General features: G+C 40.8%; 1 protein-coding gene across 1 annotated transcript in view; it reads left to right on the top strand.

The window, feature by feature from the left end:
* Positions 1-8,210: 8,210 nt before the first annotated feature.
* Positions 8,211-23,764, top strand: part of ube2e2 (ubiquitin-conjugating enzyme E2E 2) — a 31,004-nt gene continuing 15,450 nt past the window's right edge. The window contains 3 exon segments of the mRNA NM_001304079.1: positions 8,211-8,318; positions 9,961-10,154; positions 12,438-12,488. Coding sequence (NP_001291008.1) covers positions 9,976-10,154; positions 12,438-12,488 — 230 coding nt within the window. The 5' untranslated portion in view covers positions 8,211-8,318; positions 9,961-9,975.

Below are 23,764 nucleotides of genomic sequence, written 5' to 3'. Positions count from 1 at the left end.
GATTCATATCCCTGAAGTTTAATAGACTTGGTGTTATACTGTGGTGATTACTTGTTCCCTTACAAGCAAGACTAGTCTATCAAGGGGAACTAAAAAGCTGTAATATTCTCTCCTAAGGCCTTTGACACAGTAGATCATTCACTTTTAATTACCAAATAGAAGTCATTAAGTTTAAGTAAGCAAGTACAATTCATACATCGAAGCAATTCAATGTGCTTTACAAACAAAAACATATGAAAGTACAATAACATAAAAACAAATATTCAAATGAAAACATCAAAAAAAATACAATAAGAAAAATGGGATAAAAACATAGGAAGCTATTAGGCTAAACAGTGTGGTTAAGTTTAAGTGCTCAATCATAGGCATGTAAAAAGAGAAGTGTTTTAACCTGGATTTAAAAATGTAAACGTTTGGGGCACGTCTAAGATCTTCTGGTAGTTTATTCCAATTGTGTGCAGCATAAGTGCTAAACGCAGCTTCTCCATGTTTAGTTTGGACTAGCTGACCTGTGTTCATAGATCTAAGAGCCCTGCTCGGTGTATATTCTTAAAACACATCAGAAATGTATTCGGGTCCTAAACCATTCAGAGATTTATAAACTAAAAGCACCACTTTGAAATCTATTCTGTAACTGACTGGAAGCCAATGCAAAGATTTAGGAACTGGAGTGATGTGCTCTGTTCTCTTGGTCCTGGTTAACATTCTAGCAGCAGCAGAATGAGCTGCAGTTGTTTTACAGTCTTTTTCAGGAGTCCAGTTAAGAGGCCATTACAGTAGTCAACCCTACTAGAAATAAGAGCATGGATGAGCTTCTCTTGGTCTTTTTGGGACACCAAGCCTTTGATTCTGGCTATATTTTTAGATGATAGAATGCTGTTTTGGTGACCGCTTTGATATGACATGTTAAATGTGAGGTTTTAGTCTATCAGAACACCAAGATTACGCACCTGATCCCTGGTTTTGAGGGCCCGAGAATCCAGCTCTTTACTTATACTTGATCTTTTATTTTTGGTGCCAAACACAATAATCTCAGTTTTATCTTGGTTTAATTGTAGACAATTTTGGTTCATCCAGGTATTTATGTGCTCTATACAGTGACACAGAGAGTCTATTGAGCTGTTGTCATATGGTTCGAGAGCCATATATATTTGAGTATCATTGGCATAGCTGTGGTAGTTAATGTTGTTGTTCTGTAGAATTTGGCCCAGAGGTAGAATACAGAGATTGAACAGAAGTGGTCCGAGAACTGATCCCTGTGGAACTCCGCATGTCATAGACACCCTATCAGATTCATGATTACCAATGGTGACAAAGTTACTTTAAGTACTATTCATAGGGTTCAAGATGCCGATTCATGGTTTTAGGATTATTTATGTGATAGAACTCCAACTAAGTCCCTGATGGAGTACCACAGATTTTGATTTTGGGTAATTTATTGTTCACACTGTATATACTATACATTACATTGGAAATACTGTAAAAAAAAAAAAATAGGTTTTGAACCAAGCCCCTTGTTTATTTACAGTGTGCTTTTCAAGCATTACAGATGTCTCATAAATGAGTGCTAAATGCAACAAAATATAGGTCTCACGCCTCAGATGTAGGTTTTCTTGAAAGCACTACCCTAAATGGTTTACAAATTGTAAATTGTATACTGTATAATGGTTTACGAAATTATACTTTTAAAGATATCTTGGCAGATGGCATGATGACAAGTAATCATTTAAAAACACATTACTGAATTATTAAAGAAACAGAAAATTAAATGAAAGATTAGAGTCCTTTACAGAAATACAGTAGGCCAATCCTTTGATGTTAGAAATGAAAACCATATCAGCCAAAATTTCAATAAATATTACCATCACTTTTGCACAATTGAGAAATACACGGCTGATATGGCCCTACAAATTAATGATGTTCGACCATACTGCTCCTAAACACATTAGCTATACATACCTCTAAGCAGGACATTAACTGCCAGGCTAGGAAGGACGCTTGTTATCTACTAAGGCTATCTAGCCATTACAACATTATTTCTGCTATTTGTCTAACAGACACTAGAGAGCTGAATCAAGGTCTCCTTGAATCCATTAGATACCGTCTATCATTGTGCCCTCCAAGTTATTTCTGATGACAGTTTTAGGACATTGCCTGGTGTATCAAAAGGTGGTTTGAGTCTCTTTTTGAGAGGAACACTCCTTTCCATTTATTTAAACAGGATTGGTTATTACTTCATACAATTCACTAGGTAAATTCGGGTCTCTTCCTAAAGTCCACCAGATGAAAGAGAAAACAAACACACACTCATCAAACTGTAATGTGGGGAGGCACAAAGAACCGATTCAAGACAAAGCTCCAGGAGACCATTATATAAACCAAAGAAAAAGAAAATCAGCTGAAAAGCAAACTGGTGGGCAGGGTGAGGCAGCGTGCAATGGGCAACCTCATGATGGAGGTTCTGGTGTTGCAGCCACACGCTCTTCACTTTTTCCTCTGATCTTCCGTCCAGTGCTGCTTTTCTGGGGACATTTTATCCTCCTCTAATGAGGCCTGATTGGGGACAGTTGCCAAATCCAGTGGTGGCAGATAAGCTGCATTCAAAGGCCCCATTTTGCAGCCCAAGGCCAGGTTGCTTTCACTGGTCTAATGGACGTACAGGGGAGAGTGTGTACACATCCAAATAAATACATACATACAGACCTTTTCTCCGTCTCACCTCCTACTCACCACATTACCATGACATTAAGGTGACAGGAATCAATGTATCAAATGACGGTCAGTGTGGTTTCAAACCCCAGGATAACACCAAATCTGTAGTGAAAAGTATGGAATATATAAGGGCCATGGCCCCACCTTGTGTTCAACACCAAGCAGGATTAACACAATGACTCTGATACTCAGGCAAAAAAAAAAAGACTTGTAAACTCAACCAGGTGTAGTTGAGTTTACAATCACCTTCTCAATAGCACACAAAGCCAATTGACTTTCAGCTGTGATCAGCTGTGGTCATTTTGATTAGCTCAGCATGAAACAAGCTTTTCCTGAAGCATTTCAGTCCTTGGTAGTGCAACTGAAAAAAAACTATCTATGGGTGGCAAGGCATTGTCAAAAGATCTCTGGGATAAAGTTGTGGACAGGCACAAGTCAGGAGATGGATAAAAAAAAATTTTAAAGGCTTTATCAGTGCCTAGAAGCACAGTGAAGTCTATTATTAAGAAGTGGAAGGTATTTGGTACAACACAGACCCTCCCTGGGTCAGGACGTAGCTCCAAACTGGATGAAAGAGCCAGGAGGAAACTGGTAAGAGAGGCTAATAGAGGCCTACAGCAACTCTGAAGCAGGTCCAGGAATTCATGACAAAGAGTGGTGATTGTGTGCATGTGACAACAATATCACAAATTCTCCACAAATGTGGCTTGTATGGGAGGGTTGCAAGAAAAAAGCCATTCCTCAAAAAAGGCCACATGCAGTCGCGGCTGAGCTTTGCCAAAACGCACCTTGAGGATTCTAAGGACATGTGGATTCTAAGGTGTTATGGTCAGATGAGACTAAAACTGAATTATTTGGCCTCAACCCCAAATTATATGTCTGGTGAAAATCCAATGCAGCTCACCATCCAAGTAACACCATTCCTACAGTAAATGGAGCATGGAGGGGGTAATATCATGTTATGGGGTTGTTTCTCTGCAGCAGGGACTGGAGCACTTGTCAGGATACAAGGAAAAATGGATGGGGCAAAATACTGTCAAATTCTTGAGGAGAATCTGCTGTTCTCTGCCAGAAAGTTGTCAATGGGAAGAGGATTTACCTTCCAACATGACAATGACCCAAAGCACACAGTAAAACTGAACACACAGTGGTTGAAGGAGAAAAAGGTGAATGTCCTTGCATGGCCTAGTCAGAGCCCGGACTTAAACCCCATTGAAAATCTGAGGAATGACTTGAAGACAGCAGTCCACAAACGATCACCATCAAATTTAACTGAACTTGAGCAGTTCTGCAAAGAAGAGTGGTCAGATATTGCAACGTCTAGATGTGCAAAGTTAGTAGAGACATATCCCAACAGACTAAAGGCTGTAATTAAAGCAAAAGGTGGTTCAATAAAATACTGACACAAGGGGGTGATCCTTTTTCCTACTCAGTGATTACGTTTTATTTATTTGTTTAAAATTTCTGACATGTTGGTGTTATATCTTTCACTTGGATGTTATAAGCTGCACTAAGTAAATACAGCTGAATGAAACACAAACTTTGTCTGTCTTTATTTCAGGCTGCAAAGCAACAAAATGTGATTCTTTTAAAGGGGGTTGATTCCTTTCTATACCCACTGTATAAACACTAACACGCACTACTGTGCGGACCGCACCGTTTTCTGTACTTCGAATCAGTATGCATTAGCACCAGCTAGACAGGACAAAACAATCATATAGAGTAGCCATGCACCTTGTTCTGAACATCGAAAACATCAAAAACCTACTTAATCGCGTAAAAAATCCAGTCAAAAAGGACAATTCAAGGCAATGGCATTTTAGCCAAAAAAAATATAACAGGAGATATATGTGAAAATCTTTGGTACAGGTCAGACACAGGAGGCTGAGGCAGAATTCATAGTTATATTTATGACTATGACCACACCTGTATAAAAACAGACTCTCCCCTCTTTTCTTCATGGGGCAAAATTTGAAGTGTTGGTGAAAAAAAAATAAACACAAATATACAACTGTGTTATTTGTTTATTTTCTTACTCGCCCAGCACAACAGACCAAGGCCAAAACATAAGTTCATGTCAATCTGAGCACAGTGTGAACTGGTCCATGAGTCTCTGGGCATTCATCATTCCTTCTCCATTGCTTCTGGAGTGGAGTGAAGACCCCGGGGAACACGTTGAGCGAGGTTACTGATTGTTCTGGGTTTACACTTATACACTGCCATTTCCATCACAAAGGCCCTCAGCGCAGCGTAGAGCTGACCTCGAGCTCTGCCAGGGCGAGACTCAGGAAGTGCTTGTGCTCCAGCCTCCTCTATTCATGCTGGCCCATAGGTCGCTAGGACCCTTCATGGCAGAATGCTATTGTTATGCTGATCTAATAGTTATAAAGGGTAATCCTAAGGCCTTCTTGGAATGACGATGAGAATTCATGAACATTCAGCGAGAGATGGACGTGAAGGCATCGCACAGGAGCCCTGCAGTAACCTATTTCATTGAAATGAAGGCCTTATGCAGAAGCCTGGATCAAATTGGGGATTGAATGTAATTCCTTCCTCAGTGTGCCATTAAGCATTTCATCATAGTCAATACAGGATCAGTGCTTCCCTGAGTAAGAGTATGTTTGTATTAGCCTACTTTGCAGGCATGGTCCTTGCTTTAATTCAAACCTTGAACATTTGTGCGCTGTTCATCCCCATAACACGCAATTCAAACAATGCAGTTATCCCTTTCCAAATAAAAATGTGTCTTTAGGATGTCCCTGAATCAGGAAGTTGTCTAATGGTCCTGATCATGGCGGATGTCCCTTTAGGATGTCCCCGGTTTTCTTGGTCTGACAAAAAAAAATGACTGAGGGATGGGCTGGAAAAATTTAACTTTCAGTTTCATAGACAGGTCTAGGAATTCAAATTTAGTGTACAAATACATTTTCTATGATTATCATAATTCTGTTCCTCTGACAAAAATGGGGCTGTGGCTGAATGTAAGAAATATAAATGTTGTAGTATTTAACCTATAAACCTATGTTTACCAAATGTAAGTCTATCAAGAACTTCACCAGGCACCCGCTATATCCAGTCCATTGGTTTGTGACCCTGAATATCAGATTTCATGTAATTTTATCTCATATCTTATTAGTTGTGCTCAGTGGAAGCTTGTGACTTGAACATTTAGCAGGGGTATAGTAAGTATAGCTGCAAATGATACAGATAGCAACGTTTGTTTTGGACAAGGACAGTATTGCAAAGAAGATGTGTCAGAAGAAGCACCAGAGTGATCATGCTCTGCTGTAATACATAAGACTACTGACAGTGTTAACCAGGGAGATTAGGACAGGACAATGTAGTAGATGACCAGGGAGATTAGGACAGGACAATGTGATAGATGACCAGGGAGATTAAGACAGGACAATGTGGTCGATGACCAGGAAGTTTAAGACAGGACAATGTGGTAGATGACCAGGAAGTTTAAGACAGGACAATGTGGTAGATGACCAGGGAGATTAAGACAGGACAATGTGGTAGATGACCAGGGAGATTAAGACAGGACAATGTGGTAGATGACCAGGAAGTTTAAGACAGGACAATGTGGTAGATGACCAGGAAGTTTAAGACAGGACAATGTGGTAGATGACCAGGACCTTTAAGACAGGACAATGTGGTAGATGACCAGGAAGTTTAAGACAGGACAATGTGGTAGATGACCAGGACCTTTAAGACAGGACAATGTGGTAGATGACCAGGACGTTTAAGACAGGACAATGTGGTAGATGACCAGGAAGTTTAAGAAAGGACAATGTGGTAGATGACCAGGGAGATTAGGACAGGAAAATGTGGTAGATGACCAGGGAGATTAAGACAGGACAATGTGGTAGATGACCAGGGAGATTAGTACAGGACAATGTGATAGATGACCAGGACGTTTAAGACAGGACAATGTGATAGATGACCAGGAAGTTTAAGACAGGACAATGTGGTAGATGACCAGGAAGTTTAAGACAGGACAATGTGGTAGATGACCATGGAGATTAGGACAGGAAAATGTAGTAGATGACCAGGGAGATTAAGACAGGTCAATGTGATAGATGACCAGGACGTTTAAGACAGGACAATGTGATAGATGACCAGGAAGTTTAAGACAGGACAATGTGATAGATGACCAGGAAGTTTAAGACAGGACAATGTGGTAGATGACCAGGACGTTTAACACAGGACAATGTGGTAGATGACCAGGAAGTTTAAGACAGGACAATGTGGTAGATGACCAGGGAGTTTAGTACAGGATAATGTGATTGATGACCAGGAAGTTTAAGACAGGACAATGTGGTAGATGACCAGGGAGTTTAGTACAGGACAATGTGATAGATGACCAGGACGTTTAAGACAGGACAATGTGATAGATGACCAGGACGTTTAAGACAGGACAATGTGGTAGATGACCAGGACGTTTAAGACAGGACAATGTGGTAGATGACCAGGAAGTTTAGGACAGGACAATGTGGTTTAGGACAGGACTTTGTTCTTATAAAACATTTACTAATGCAGTTAGTTTTAATTTGTTAACTTAATAGGCTCTTATATCCAGGGAAACTTACAGGGCAACTTACAGTTACAGTTCTTCATTATCTGATCCTTTGATGGGATGGAAAAGATATAAGTTTGATCTGATAGTCAAATGACATTCTCCTCATGGCATCGGAAGTGTAAACATCTATGGAAGAAAGAAGGACCCACCCAAAATAGAATGGAAATTGCTCTTCCTCCTATGGTTCTACACTAGACAGTAATGTTGAGACAATTGTAGATCATTAAATGCCAAACTGTGTTTTAACCAGGTGTGTTGCTTTTTTATGATTAACTATTTTTAGTACATTTCTAAGATGGTTGTCCCCCTACATATCTGATAGTGACACTATTAAACTTGAAGAGGGCTTTCATTTCTGGTGCGGCTCCATCAACAGTTTATGTATACTGTATTTTTAAATGGCTCTTTGGTTCACAAATGTTGCCAATCGCAAGTGTCAGTGAGTTTTCAAAAAAGCTATGTAGGTGTGTCCTGCTGGCTTGCATGAGTGGCCTCATACAACTGATAACTTCCATAGATTTTTAGCTTGTGGTGGCTAAAGTTAGCATGTTACTTAAATGTAGAACATTTTGGAAAACAGAATCAGGATCTACAGTTTCTCTTTAGCCCTATACTTCTTTCAGGGTGTGGAACCATCTAACAACACATTTGAAGGAATAAAAGTTGCATGTTCCTTGAAGTGCAGTCTTCACATTTGATTTGGATTTCCATGATCTCAGTTCTGAAATGTAATTGGTCATCTTGTCCCGATTTATCTTTCTTATTTTTATCAATACTGCTTTGAAGTAATGTATCACGTGTGTGGAACTATTAGAACTTTAACAAAGCATAGCAGATCTGGGATTTGTTTAATCTCCGACGCCTGGGGCCAAGACACGTGCACGAGCCCATCTCGCAATCTGGGAGCGCGCGTGGAGGCGGTCCGGCTGCTTCAGTTTGCGGTAGCGGACGGCCGTGTGTTTACTGGATTTACTTTTCACCTGGGATTTAAATTCAGAATACAGCATCGAGGGTTAACTGCCAGGTAATATTTTAGCACGCATTTTACTGTCATTTGTATGTGTACAGAAAGTAAGTAAATGTCCCGTGAAAGTGGCGTTTTTAAATGAGGGGGATGTGTGGGACGTGCCTCCCTTTGTGCCTCAACAGCTCAATGTTCATTGTGATCTGGATACTTGAATCGTTTGAAAACCACACATTTCTAAACCGTCGATTTGGCCCTACGCGTCGACTCGCGAGCCCTTGTTGCTCTGTGGAAGAATTCTTGCTGAACGTGTTCCTGCATATTTTCCGGAGTTTTAAACACGCAGGCCTCTTCATTTAAATACCCCAAAGCAGGAATAATATCGGCGGATGCTACTTTTCCCTGTGGTGTTAGCTAATGATGTTTGTTACCTATTGCTTTTGTGACAGCTCTATCTGTGTCATTCGTTTATTTACTCGGGAGTGGTGGTGGTGGGGGCTGTGGGATGTGTTGATTTCAACTGGGTCCGAAACAACGACTAAAGAAAGTGATACATTTGTATGTAATATTTATTGCGGCCCTTACACGGCTATCGTATTTTGGTAATTAAACGATTCCTGTACGTATATCATTATCCCAAAGTTGCCATCAAACGCATGCTTTTCAAGTCGACACATGTAGCGTCGATACATTATAGCAATGTCCTTATCATGAAACGCTCCAGGGAAAGGCAGAACATTTAAGCGCCACTTTAGTTAACCGTTTTATTAACCGTTTCTCTGTCACTGTATCACTAACCCTCATCCTTTAAATCGGAACAACAATTTAAACGATTAAATTTGTTTGGCTGTTTGCAACCATGGTAGGTAGATTCTCACCTCGTTATCGAATGAGATATCTGTCTTGCCCTTTGCAGAGGCACGTGCCTAATGTTCGAGGGCCTTTTGATCTGTGAGCCATCAATCTATGCTTCATACAGGTGTTGTGAATTAGACAACATGAAAGATTATTCATTCGGGATATCAAAGTAGCTTAATTATTTTAGATGTTATTGTCAGATATTGTCTCTCCTTGCCACATGTTGACTATTGACTTCACAAATCCTGCCAAGGCATCTTGATAGCTTTGGTTATTCAGATAAGGCTATATTCCATCATATTTTTAATATCTTTCAGAAAGGTTTGTTGACAGTAATACTAATACTTCTGGAATGAGTTTGAGGCTGTATGTCAAAAATTTGACACACAGCTGTCATCTTTTCCAACACACAAAGGAGCTTCACCCAATTGCCTTCAAGGCATTACCTAGCAACGTGAAACAGACTAAAAAACAAAAGGATGTATTTGTCTTCCTGGTCTACTGTAAATGTTTCCAGCACCAAGTACCAAGTCTCTTAAGTCTAGTGTACTGTATCACACTGTGACTTACACGCTTTATAGCATACAGTATGTGCCATAAGCTCATTTGGTAGAGCATGGCACATGCAACGCCTGGGTTGTGTGTTTGATTCCCATGGTGGCCAGGTCAAGAGAGGATGGAAATGTATGCATTCATTAATTAGTCACTCTGTATAAGAGTGTCTGCCAAAGGCATCTTGGCAGCCCACGACAAGTGATTTGATTTCATTGAAGAGGCTGGGGCAGGTTACTGTACCGTTACATCACACACACGTGAAGTCTAAAGATGTGCTATTTGGTGTCAGTTTACCAGGGCCAGGATGTCCAGTGAGGTGCAGAGACCGGACAATAGCCCCAGCACCAGCGGGGGGAGCTCAGATATCGAACAAAGGGAATCATCGGTACCCCCGGAACAGGAGCGGGAACAAGCACAGCCCAAAAAGAAGGAGACAAAGATCTCCAGCAAAACTGCTGCCAAACTCTCCACCAGTGCCAAGAGGTAAACCATGAATCTGGCTTAGTTTAGTGGCATTTAAGTGTGGTAGGTTTGAGCACTTCCCTATCCTCATGTCCTAAGGGCATCCTTATCCTAATCACACTCTCCTTTGGAAATATCCATTCCAATAAAACCTATAGCGGATTTGTAACCCAGGCGTGTGAGCCGACCAGGAGAACCTGCGCCAGGATTGGATATCCTTGCATCTGCATAGAGCTAAATGTCGCCAGGTCACATGACCAAAGCCCTAACGATAATGACCATGCCTTTCATGAAACACATTCTTGTGATTAGTCTTGTGTCAAACGTGACCTCTTATTGCCCACTCAGCCATGCCAGCAGAGAACATGCATCTCAGAAGGCGAAATAATGGTGGAATTATGCAACTGGCCAAGCATGGGTTGGATGAGGCCACACTATAGCATCTTTAATAACAGACTCTTATATTTGGACCATTTTCCTTTTGTGTCGTGCACTATTAACCTCCTCCACTGTGCTCAAACCTAGCTCGCTGCTGACAAAATGGTTGCAGTTGTGGTGATGGCGTTATGGTAATGTGTTTTCATGCTTGGCTTACCACAATGGATGTGACATAACATGAGGATGGATGGTTAAATTGCGCTGTTGTGCTTGACTTCATCATCACATGTCATGGTGATTTTTCCTCCTTGTTAGACAAAGATGTTTCTGTATTAACACTTCCGCTGCAGGCCTCTAGTACTCGTTAATAACACAGGCCCTGGTGAATGGTTTCTGTATTAACACTTCCGCTGCAGGCCTCTAGTACTCGTTAATAACACAGGCCCTGGTGAATGGTTTCTGTATTAACACTTCCGCTGCAGGCCTCTAGTACTCGTTAATAACACAGGCCCTGGTGAATGGTTTCTGTATTAACACTTCCGCTGCAGGCCTCTAGTACTCGTTAATAACACAGGCCCTGGTGAATGGTTTCTGTATTAACACTTCCGCTGCAGGCCTCTAGTACTCGTTAATAACACAGGCCCTGGTGAATGGTTTCTGTATTAACACTTCCGCTGCAGGCCTCTAGTACTCGTTAATAACACAGGCCCTGGTGAATGGTTTCTGTATTAACACTTCCGCTGCAGGCCTCTAGTACTCGTTAATAACACAGGCCCTGGTGAATGGTTTCTGTATTAACACTTCCGCTGCAGGCCTCTAGTACTCGTTAATAACACAGGCCCTGGTGAATGGTTTCTGTATTAACACTTCCGCTGCAGGCCTCTAGTACTCGTTAATAACACAGGCCCTGGTGAATGGTTTCTGATGTGAACCTTTCAGGAGCAGTGATCCTTTTAGTCGAACATTTTGTCATCACGTGTGTAATGTGTCTAATGCTGATTCCTCATAGAAAACACAGGATAGTGTGACAGCTGATGCCTGCAACGGACGGACATTTCATTTAGTGAATAGAGATGTTATACAGTGTCCTCTGTAAGTATTGGAACTGTGACTATTTTATTTTTTATTCTTTTTGTTCCTTTTTTGTGCTGCACTCAAATACTTTGACTTGAAATCAAACAATTACTATTAGGTAAACATTTAGATTCAGAGCTTTTATTTGGGCACATTGGCTTCACATTTTATAAATAACACTTTCATACATGGTCCACTTATTTAAAGGAAGAACAGTGTTGGTCAATTGGCTTGGCAGGTTTTTTAATTAGGTATGTTTCATCACATTGTTTGGATAGGGATCAGAGAGGTGTGGATGTGTTGTCTACACTTTGCCTTGAGTCTGCTACTTGTCTGTCAACAGTAGGACCAAAACCGTGTCAATGGAAGTCAAGGAAGCTATTATGATGCAGAATAATCTGAAAACAATCATCAGAAACATAGCAAAAAACCTTAGGCTTACCAAAAACAATAGTTTGGAACATGATTAAAAACAACAAAATCACTGGTGAGATCAGCAATTGCAAACAGTCTGGTAAGACAAAGATGACCGAAGAATGCTTACTATAATAACAATTTTTTACCAGTTAGATTGTTTTTGTTTTTCTCAGCCTACCAACTCACCTGTGAAATGTGGTGGTTGTGGTATTCTGGTTTGAGCATGTTTGGCCAATCTGCAGCAACTGCATGATGTCATTGCATCAACATGGACTTACATCCATGTGGAATATTTCCAAAACCGGGTACAATCAATGCTTTAAAGAATGCAAAGGGTTCTGACCCAGTACTAGATCAGTGTAACCAATATACTGGCACATATCTATGTGAGATTACATTGCCACAAGCATTAAAAACAGTGTCTTTGTTTTTCAGGATTCAGAAAGAACTTGCAGAAATTACACTTGATCCACCTCCAAACTGCAGGTAAATTAAGATTGCTTTCTACCAGAATATTTGTTTCATCTGGCTCATGTTATAGGCTTTATGTGAGGGCACATTTCTGTCAGGACTTCAGGATGGAGAAAATGTAGTCAGGATTACTGTGGTGTATTATTGTTCTGATTAAGGCGGTAATCATACACAGAACATTAGTTATTCTAGCATTTTCTCAGCAAATTCTGTCGGTTGTTGTTGTACTTATTCAACTAACACAAGATGTACTTAGCCAACCGCATAGGAACACAAGCATTTTAGATTTTAGTTGAAAGCACATCTAAAAAGGAAAAGGGAGCGTGTTACTTTAAGTGGTTTCAATTCTCATGTGGTTTTCCTGTTTCTGCCGGGGATTTACCACTAGCAGACAATGGTTATTGTGTGCTGCTGCTGCCAGCCCTGGCTGTCCTTTCAGTCAGATATATGGTGGCCGGCTTGCGAGTGGCAGACCAACCACATGTGCATCAGCTGCCGGATGACAAAAGGCATCCCTGGGGGGGATGCTGTGCAGGAGCCAAGTCTGATTAACTTAAAGAACACAAAGTGACGTTGTCATTGATTATCCCCCTGTTTATAACGGCACAGTAATTACCTCGGGCTCAGCATTCAAAGGCAAATTACCCGGAGAAAATGGAGGCCAGGCACAAGGGAAGGCAAATGTGTCTGAGTGTGGTGCACAGGGATGGGGTGCATTAGATGTTACCGCTTTTGCCTTTTGAATTGATTCTCTTCATTTCTCTGCACCTAAACAATATGGGTGAAATGGATTGAGCAGTGAATAAATAATAACATGAATAAATAATATTATACATAATTGAATAGGCTACTTATCAAAGGGGTACCTGTCAAAAGTAACTTGTTCACAATTAAATTATTGGGGGTCTTGAACAGTCCTTAGAATTGCTTCGTGAACTCTGGGACACATACCCCAGATTAGGGACCAGAAAATTATTTTCTTTTCCCCTGACCTTTTATACCAATAAAATATAGTTTGGCAATATACAGCCGACGACGTATCATTGACAGGCTCATAAAAATACAATGTTTTCCACTAAAGAATAAAAGTGTTATCTGTTTCAGTTAGACAACTAGCAAGGTGTCCTGTCATCAACTCAATACCCCTAATATATAAGGTTGTTTAGACCTGGTCCATTCAAGCAAAGCACGAGTAGATTAAGCTGTCAAGCTGCTCTACCTTTTGCTAGCTGGTTAAGTTGGTTATAGTATGCTAGGGATTCCCATAGCATGTGTGTCTGAACAGAGTGGCTGGTGTATGTCCTCTCGTCTCTCTCACTGACATGCCGCTCGTCATCCAGTGGCCCAAGCAGGGTGTCTCCCAGCGTTGTCGTTGTGGAATAAAATGTGGGTTCTCTGGAGTCTCCGAAACCAGGCTGCGAAAACGGAATAATGAGATGATTGTGTTACGGTGATAGTGAAGACTCATGTATGGTCTAAACATCCATGATCTTACCTTGTATTTCATCAGCCCAGTTAATAAACATTAGTCCTAGCCAGTTTGCAGGCGGTTGATGGTGTTTTTTATTTATTAGGATTCCCATCAGACTTCTGCCTAGGCAGCAACTGCTCTTCCTGGGGTCTAAACCGAAATGAAAATGCAGATATATGGCCCGATAGACTCACACAAATACAACCAAATACACAATAATAAAGAATACAATTCATAGCAATGTTTTTGTCTTTTCACAATTACCAATGTGCAGCAAGTGTTTGTTCATATTTCTTTAGCTACCTGGGGTGCCCTAATTATGGCAGTGTGCCTCCCAGCTTTGGCCCTGGACTTGGGGACTGTGAAGAGACCTCTTGTTGTAATGCCTTGTGTGGTGCAGATGTGTCTGCACTGTGTAGCAACTGCCTGAAAAGACAGCTTGGAAACCTCAGCACAACTACACCCTGCACAGAACCCAACATTCAAGTTTAATTCGCCTGTGAACACAAGGCCAGTATGTCCCTTTCCGGCTCCATTTTACTCACGTTATTGTGACTGCTCTTTCATCACTGTTGAATTTCCACGCATCAAACATGTAAAACCAGTTGAAACCAAATGGGCTTTCACATTTCCATTATGCTAACTGTTAGATAATTAAAGGATTGCTGTACTAGCGACAATGTTCACACGTCATGAAACAATGAAAAAGGGTTGGAACATAATAGCTATTATTCTGTCTGAATTGGTATTTAGCCTGTATTTGGACACATTACTTATGAGACCAGAGTCACTCCAAATTGGATGACTGACACTATCAGCACAAATATCTTCTGTGAGATTTTGAATCCAAATGGCATGATGTAATTCCCAAACCACTGCCTGAGGATGTCAGAAAAGCCAGGCACAAGGGGACATTTCTCCAGGATTTATCACAACATCCAGTGCTGTTGACTGGTTGCTTGTTCTTAGCCCTTCGTCTATATGCATTCTCTGAGCCATTAGGCAAACAACCAATAATACCCACACAGACCTTTATTCCAAGGGATCATCTCCACTTCTGTGACTGAGTGACTTCTGCTTATTAGTGTTTTGTAGTGGCCCTCTGGGCTTCTGTGGGAGTGGCCAACTCAGTCGTTTGTCATAGGCTTTACCATTAACCACAGTGGGGAGGGTATCAATATTCATGAGGAAATGGGATAAGCGTCACAGGGGAATATACAGGGAAATATACTTCATTGTAGCAACTTTTAGAAATGTCTCTGTGAATCTGAAGGATTTGGTTTAATGTGAGAGGCTCTGGCACAGAAGAAGTAATTTAGGTAGGCTGTTGATGGGTTTTTAAGAATTTGATCATGCATGTCAAGTTCTACAATCACATCATGATGAGAAGTTATGAATCTACTGACTCCACCGATTTTCCATCATCTACAGTAAATGCACTGACTTGTTGGAGGTTTTTCCTCCAGTAAAGCACTATGTGCCAATGATTTCAAATTATGGTATTGATAATAGAAAGCTAGTGCAGCATCTATGGAACTAGAAATTATAACAGTCTCTTTGTAGAGAAAGTTGATTGGAAAATAACCTAGTTGTTAGTGACTGAAGGGAACATATGCTCTGTTCCAGACCTCAGACAGTACTTCCTCTCTCGTTAATTTATCCTTATTGCCCTCCATCAAGACACCTGTTTGACAGCAAACACAGCCTGTCTTGATTCATGTGTGACATTGGATTCTTAATGTCCTCATTTGCTCGGCATATCTCACAAACATTTGTCCCTAATGTTATTAATGTGTTCTAGGAGAAACCTAGTGTGAACCATTACAGCAGACACTTTATGCTGAAGGGCAGCCATTACACAACTGGTTTACAGAAGCCGTTTAGGTCATTGAGACTGACAGGATGGTAATCCACAACTGAAGTGAAAGCAAACAATTGACTCTTGGCAAGGAGCAAATAACTCCAGAGAAAACAGTTTCTCTGCGATTCCATTAAGATTTTGGCAGGGATCTCATCTCAAAGCTTAGTGCCTATTTAGACTAAAAGAGAATGAGTGAGAAATTTGCCTTATTTTATGCAATTTACCAAATATTTTATTTCATTGGCATGTACAAAAATACAAACCTAGATTGGGAATGGGAATTTTTTTAAATTCCATTAAACCAATAAAAAAGAATCACATAATTGTTGTTGTCCAATCAGATTATTATCAAATTGGCACTTGACCAACAATAATTCTAGACGCTCCCTGCAATTTGTTAGGAGATATTTGGCAAATCAATAGGAGATGGTAACTAATAGTTAAATTAAGAAGGACGGGCTCCACCATCAAACATCTAGGCTTGCTTTGAAGCTAAATAATGAGCAAGGAGGAAAGGTAGAAAACAGTTAAGTTTTGTATCTCAGTTAGCATATTGTTAGCTTATTAGCTTAGTTGATTTGTTGCTATCATGACTAGGTATGTACTAAGTAATCAGAAGAGATGACAACAACACAATCGGTTAGTTTACCTGGTGTGCTCTCTCTCCAGTTCCCTTCATCACTCTCACTCACACTGTATGCCTGCATTTCCTACTTCTGCTTAGCAGATGTGTTGCAGCTCTAGTTTATTATGTAGGTTGCTAATGATGACTAGGTCCCTCAAGTTGCTAGAACATAAAAAATCTCCAGCAAAAATTACAGCTTTTTTCCTGTTAGGTCTACATCAACTTCACCAAACGGGTTCTTGTTTTTCAAAAGCACATTTGCAAACAAAGCACAATTATTTTGCCAACGTCAATTGTATAACCATAAACAACGATGACTTTTTGAAAACCAGTACAAATAATTTTTTTATACCTGCATATTTAGCTAAATATAAAATGTATATACAATTAACTACATAGCCAAATAATAGTTAAAAAGGCAGTTGAAAAGCAGAACAATGGGATGGGAAGAAAAATAAGTTCTTCCCATTGTTCTGCTTTTCAACTGCCTTTTTTGTCTAATTTCATAATGACATTTCTTCTATCCATCTGACAAGACATCAATTATATGTTGAACGACAGAAGAATTTTACGTGACTTTTATGGTATTGATGTTCATTTGTATTGTGTAAGCGGGCTGGCTAAGAAGAGCGAATATCTCTTACTGACTGAGTGAGTGAGTGACTGACTGACTACCCCCTTGTTAAATAGCATAGTGGTTAGAGAAGCAGACTTGTGAACTATAGGTCCCAAGTTTGCATCTCCTCGCAGTTGAAGCGAAGTACACATTATGAATTATTCCATATAGACGAAAACTTTGCTGGCTAAAACCATTAGAATCTACATTGTAGTAAGCCTGAAATAAAACTGTTTATGGTTATATTGGGACTGTTTCTGATGGATTTTCGATAGACAAACACATTTGCTGGCTTAACATACAGTAGTTACGTTATAGTAAGCCTTAACTGAAACTGTATACGAATATAATGAGACTGTTTCTGGCACGGAATAGTTCATCTTCAGTCTCACTAGCAATTGCTCAATTCTTATGATTATTCCTAGGAAGTTAGTAGATACTAGTAAGCCTATTACTGGCTAATAAGCTGTTAAAATGGCCATTGGAAAAAGCAATACAGCTATGGTGGAGGTAAACTTAATAAGAAACGTTAGTCAGTTTTACACAATCCTGCTGAAATGTGTAATGCCGTGACGTAATGGTTAAAGACAGTGCCTCTCATGTGGAAGACCTAAGTTCGAAATCTATTGAGAGCAATGACATTTATTAATTATTTCTGGTAGATTCAACGATTCTCTCATCTTTTGAAAAAGTTAGTTATCGTTGCCTTTATTGATCATTATTTTATAAATGTCATTCACGAATGAAAGAAAAAAGTATGTTGTTTTGCCATGAAAGAAAGAAATACGTAATGCCATGAAATGAAATAGCTTTGGCAGACTCGCTAGCAATTGCTCAATTCTTATGACTATTCCAGTAAGTTAGTTGATACCGGTAATGCTTATTACTGGCTAAAACGCTGTTAAAACGGCCAGTGGTAAACAGCATACATAGCCGCTATTTAAACTTAGTAAGAATTGTTAGTCAGTTTAACTGTATCAATGTCATTTACAAATGGCCAATTAACTATTAAAACGGGCAGTGGCAAAAGAGGATTTGTTCAGGATAGAGACTGGCTATACTGAGAGCTGGCAAATGTACAGCTCTGTGGTGTAGTTGTTAACAACACAGCCTTTCACGTGGGTGACCCGGGTTTGAATCTCAAGATGGCAACACTTTCTATTGCGGGCCGGCTGAACTAGGCTTGTCTGGTTTCTTGTATCTAATATTAAACATTAATGCTTGAATGCTTACAAGAAAGTATTATGAAAGTAATTATTATGAAGCACTTGTTGATCAACGTTAAGAATATTTCTGCATTAAGAACAAGCTTTGGGTGTAGGCAAAGTGGAAAACATGAAAGTGGCAGAAAGCGCTACCTTGGAAAGGGGGATCTTTTGAGTATCATTATTGTTCCAACCTTAGCTGACATTTTACTTTTATCGCATCGCATCATCTTCCGCTTATCCGGGGCCGGGTCGCGGGGGCAGCAGTCTAAGCAGGGATGCCCAGACTTCCCTCTCCCCAGACACTTCCTCCAGCTCTTCCGGGGGGACACCGAGGCGTTCCCAGGCCAGCCGGGAGACATAGTCCCTCCAGCGTGTCCTAGGTCTTCCCCGGGGTCTCTTCCCGGTGGGACGGGACCGGAACACCTTCCCAGGAAGGCGTTGCGGAGGCATCCGAAACAGATGCCCAAGCCACCTCAGCTGACCCCTCTCGATGTGGAGGAGCAGCGGCTCTACTCTGAGCTCCTCCCGGGTGACCGAGCTTCTCACCCTATCTCTAAGGGATCGCCCAGCCACCCTGCGGAGAAAGCTCATTTCGGCCGCCTGTATCCGGGATCTTGTCCTTTCGGTCATGACCCAAAGCTCATGACCATAGGTGAGAGTAGGAACGTAGATTGACCGGTAAATCGAGAGCTTCGATTTTACTTTTATTTGAACGCACATTTGGGACAAACCAGCAATCCTCAGTCCCCTTAGGTGTGAGGTTTTTCAACGTTTGCACTTTCAATCATTTCCATTTTCATTCTTGTTTATCAGTAAAATAAAATCAGTTCTGTCTAAGGTATTGCATTTGATGCACGGATGTACATATGGACGTACTGATTACCAACATTTAATTGTGGGGTGTAGTAAAAACACATGTTTTAATTAGCTATTAAAGGATATGAATATCGAGTGCTTCATCAAAGAATACCATAGCACCAATTTCCTTCTGTTATCAAGTGCATTTCCATGGCCAGGAGGCAAAGCGCCTACCCTGAGCATGTTTTGTGGTGGGGATGATTGGTACTGAGAAAGCCTGTAGTGGTGGCTGAATGGCTGAGTTTGCCATGAGCGCCTCAGCAGTGCTTGTCTCTTGTCCTTAAAGTAAGGGCTCCTTTATTGTTTGTGGTAACACGCCGCTCTGTTTTTTGTGACTGATCATTCATGTACAGTATATTTTCCACGCCACTATATAATGATACTGATATGCTTTAGATTTAGACAGGCTTTAAGTCTTCAGCATAAGATTGCTTCAGGCACCAGTAAAGATGCAGGTAGAAAATGTTTTACCCTTACTGAAAGCATGTTTCTTTTCAGAAACATCTCTAGTTAAAATGAAACTCAAGCAGTAAACTAATTTTCATTAAGAAACGTATCAGATGCTCTTATGCAGAGTGACTTTGCATAGTGAGATACACTTGAATACGTTTTACTAACCCAGGATGGGAATCAAATCCACAACACTTGCTTTGCAAGTGCCATTCTTGTGAGCTAATCAGAATCTGTCACACTTGCAACATAGAGAATTGATTGCATCTTGGTGACTAAAAAGTATCTGAACATTCCAAAGTACACATTTGCATCAATATCATTTGAACGGTGTAGAATTGTCTGAAATACATGTGGTATTCATTTGAAAGTGAGGTACCATGCACATATTTAAGCATCTCTTCAATGCATATTTCAAGATAAATCCTAGGCAAAACGTATGCTATTCTTTGTAGAGATGAACAATAAAAGGCTTGATTTAAAACATACCCTGTCATTTGTGCAAATAAAAACAAGAGGCCAGGGAAGGAGTTGTCAGCTATGCTGTTCGGCCATATGGTAATTGGTCCTCAGCACTTAGCTTTCATGGTCAGGGGAAATGAAGATTGCTTCATTAAGTTCCTACACTGATAACCCCATATAGCCTCAGTCTGATAACATGGGAATCTTAACTGAATGACTATGCCATTAGTGAAGGAAAAAACGGGCCTAAGGGAAATTAATCAAAATAGAGAATAATGAAGATAATAGCTGTGTTTGCACATGGTAGCATTAAAAACGGCAAAACGGACTGAATCACAATTACATTCACTCAGCTTTTGCTGTGGTGGTCAATTCTAATAGACGTTACAGCTACTGACCAAACAGCTTGATGTATAACAGGTCTGGCTCATTATTTTAAAGGACTGTGGTACTGGAGCATATGGGCTCCTTGCACCAAACACATAATACAGTGGAACTATTCAATATGGTGCCTTCATTCTCTAATCTCCACATAAAGATTATGTTAACAAGAAGTCACTAGACACATCTACTCCAGTAATGTTTGTTGACTTAATGTGGTTGCTAGGATTTGATACTGCTGCATTGCCTTTTAGCCAAATATTTTGTTCCTTTTTATTTTGTACACATTTACCATTGTTTGACCTTGCACTGAACTCTTAAACATACTGGCACTGTTTCTGGCTCGATGCTTGGTGCTGTCTGTCTTCTGCAGTCTGGATGAAAATGTGTTGTGTCAACAGGCTAATAAGATGAGGAATAAATTACACTATCATAGCCTTTTGTGTTCCCTTGTTTCTGACTCCGTATGTCAAAGGTGGAATAGAGAGAGAACATTTGAAACATTCTGCTGCTCAGACCAACTCCTACACACAGTGAGCGCTTGCCAGAAAACACCTCTCAAAATTCCATAAATAAGTGAACAGCCTCGGCCCTGCCAGAATGGCCAGGGTTTTTAGGCTTTTTGTCAACACACACACAATCAAGCAGTACTCCCTGTAACTGAGGCTAGCATTGATTGAAAACTGTCATCACCCTTTCTCTGTCATCATGAAGAGTAGGAATGACACCGGATGATCACCAGTCTGAATCACCTCAACCGCTACCCCGAAGTCAGGGAGAGTAATCTAAACTGACGGTACTATCAGAGCCCAGGGAAGGAAGTTCGCCGATTTGACAGACTACTGTACATACAATCACAGTTTATGGCAGGTTGGCATGATCTCTATAGATCGTCTGGAGTAGCCTAATATACCCATGGTAAATGGACCAACCGGTACCCAAGTCACTCACTCAACAACAAAAGGAAAGTTCATTCAATATTGTATGGAAATAATTTCTGGCCTCTTTTCCTCATGGATCACAGCATTTTACATGGATAGCTCACAGCAACTTCAAGGCTGATATAAAGGGGATTGGTGTGAATGGGGAATTCCTGTTGGACACAACCTCATAAAAGTAACATTTCTCACCGTTGTTTCATGCTAGTCACCTAGTGAATAGACATTTAAGACCTACCTTAAAAGCATTTTTTGGCTTATTAGGATATGAACATGCTATGTCCACCACGGTGTGAAGTTGTTTGATTTTTTTATGTAGGGATTTTGTTCTGTTGCATTCTTGTTGCGGAGACAGAACTCCAGCTGTTGAAGCGGTTCCCACATGAGTCTAATCTCAGAGGACGGCTAGTGGCAGATTCTCACGGACACCCGCACATTAATGTATCCCAGATTCTTGGAACAAATGACCCAAATACTTACTGACTCAAAGAAATCTACCAATGTACTGCAGATTTATTTAAATTCAAGTCTCACAGAGGATTTTATTAGAAGGCTTTAATGGAAGCTGTAGCCATGAGGCTCATAATCACAGTTTAGTGTTTATTGGAACAAAGTACATCTGTCTGCATTAATGCAAGGTTTCCATCCCATACAAAGAAGAGCTATGACTGACTTGAGGGATCATACCAATCTGTTGAAAAGGTTTTGATGATTGAAATTTGTTGGTTAGCATGCCAAGTTGCAATTCTTCTAGCAAATGGAATATGTATTACCTGATAGGACAGCAGAATACATACTTCATTTAGTATTTTATTTTGACATTGCCTGAAGCATCTCAATTTGTTTATAAAACCATGTGAGCCGCATCAGCAATGTAGATGAAACATTTTCAAAAGGACATTCTGCTGTTCTGTCTTGCATGCAGTTACATTAACATTTGAGTTATTCAGCAAAAGCTCTTATGCAGACTTATGTTAGTGTGTGAATGCATTTCTATGCTGGCCTCCCATGGGCTTTGAAACCCACAACCAAGCGTCATTCTATTCTAACTGACCTATGCGGGACTAGGCTTGCAATGATATCCGAGGTGGGAAAATGGGGGTTGTTTGTTTGCAGTAACGTCTTTGTTGGCCAAAGCAGGATGTAACGCAGCGCAGTATCTACCCTGACACCTAAACCTGGCGAGTTAGGATGCTGATTCAGTAGATGTCCTGAACCCAGACAGCCCCTCTCTGTCTCAGTCCCATGTTCTGTCTGCTGTGCTCTCCGTGCTCTCCCACTCCATTGGTCTAATGAGAGACTGTCAGTCAGGTCCTGAATGCCTGGCCAGTGCTCAGGCAGCCGCCACGAAGCTGGTGGGGGGTGGGGGTTGCTGGGCAACCACCAGTCGTGGCATGTATGCACTTGAAACTGTTGACTTAGCCTTTACCTTGGTCTGTATGTTGTCAGATCTCCACAGAGGTGGTGCAGTGAGTCTCTGTCTCCCCCCCCAATCTCATCGGTCCGGTGATAGAAAGTGATCGACCTCAAAAGACCTGAAAAAGAGGACATGTGTCTTTGCCGCTTCAGAAAAGATCACAATCTCATCTATGTCAGTGTCTGGCATTTGAATGTCACATCAAGCTATGAGAAGTTTTGCACCTTGACTTGTGTTTTATGTTGACACGTGACTAAAGCTGGGTGATTCAGAAAGCTTAGTACTGGAAAGTTATTGTCCTTCAACCAAAGATATGTCTGGTTTCACACCCTTCTCTTCAGTTTTGGGCCTAGTGACCCATTATATCTGCAGATTAATTGCAGGGAACTGTATATGAGTAAATATAGCCAGTCTCAAGACATGCCCTCCTGAAAATAGATACTGTTGCCAATATTTAACTGTATTTCAGAAGTGGATAACATTTGTCAATGAATTGCCCCTTTAATAGTGAGACGAACAGTATTAATGGATTATCAATTGTAATGGAGAGACACAGTGTCGATGTTCTGTTCCCTGGAGGGCATTTAAGTGGAAATAACTAAATTGAACAGATAAAATAAAACTGGGGCAGGGTAGTAGTTTTCCACTCCTTGCTGCTCTGCGCTGCTTTCCTAGGGTCCCTTTTACCTCACCCTGACAAGGCTTGATTGGGGCAGGTGTGCCTCATCAAGGGGCAGCAGCCCGAGCTGTGTTTAGCGACAGCATCTGGGTTACGTTTAAGGTGATGGGTTATGTTTTGCAGCCCAGGGCCAGGTGTTTCTCCCTGGGGCGTTGGCCCGACGCTGATACAGGAGAGGGTGTGTTCACGCCACACAATGCAAACCACCTTTTCTAAGGATGTAACTATTGCATAAACTGTGAAACAATGTGTGTTTTGACACTTGTTTTTCTCAAAACTGATCTATCAATGGGGCACAGTGACGCCTGCAAATACATGAAAAGAG

Source organism: Esox lucius, chromosome 20 (genome assembly GCF_011004845.1).
Source record: "Esox lucius isolate fEsoLuc1 chromosome 20, fEsoLuc1.pri, whole genome shotgun sequence".
In the NCBI taxonomy this organism is placed as follows: Eukaryota; Metazoa; Chordata; class Actinopteri; order Esociformes; family Esocidae; genus Esox; species Esox lucius.
This window is presented reverse-complemented; position numbering and strand designations above follow the sequence as displayed.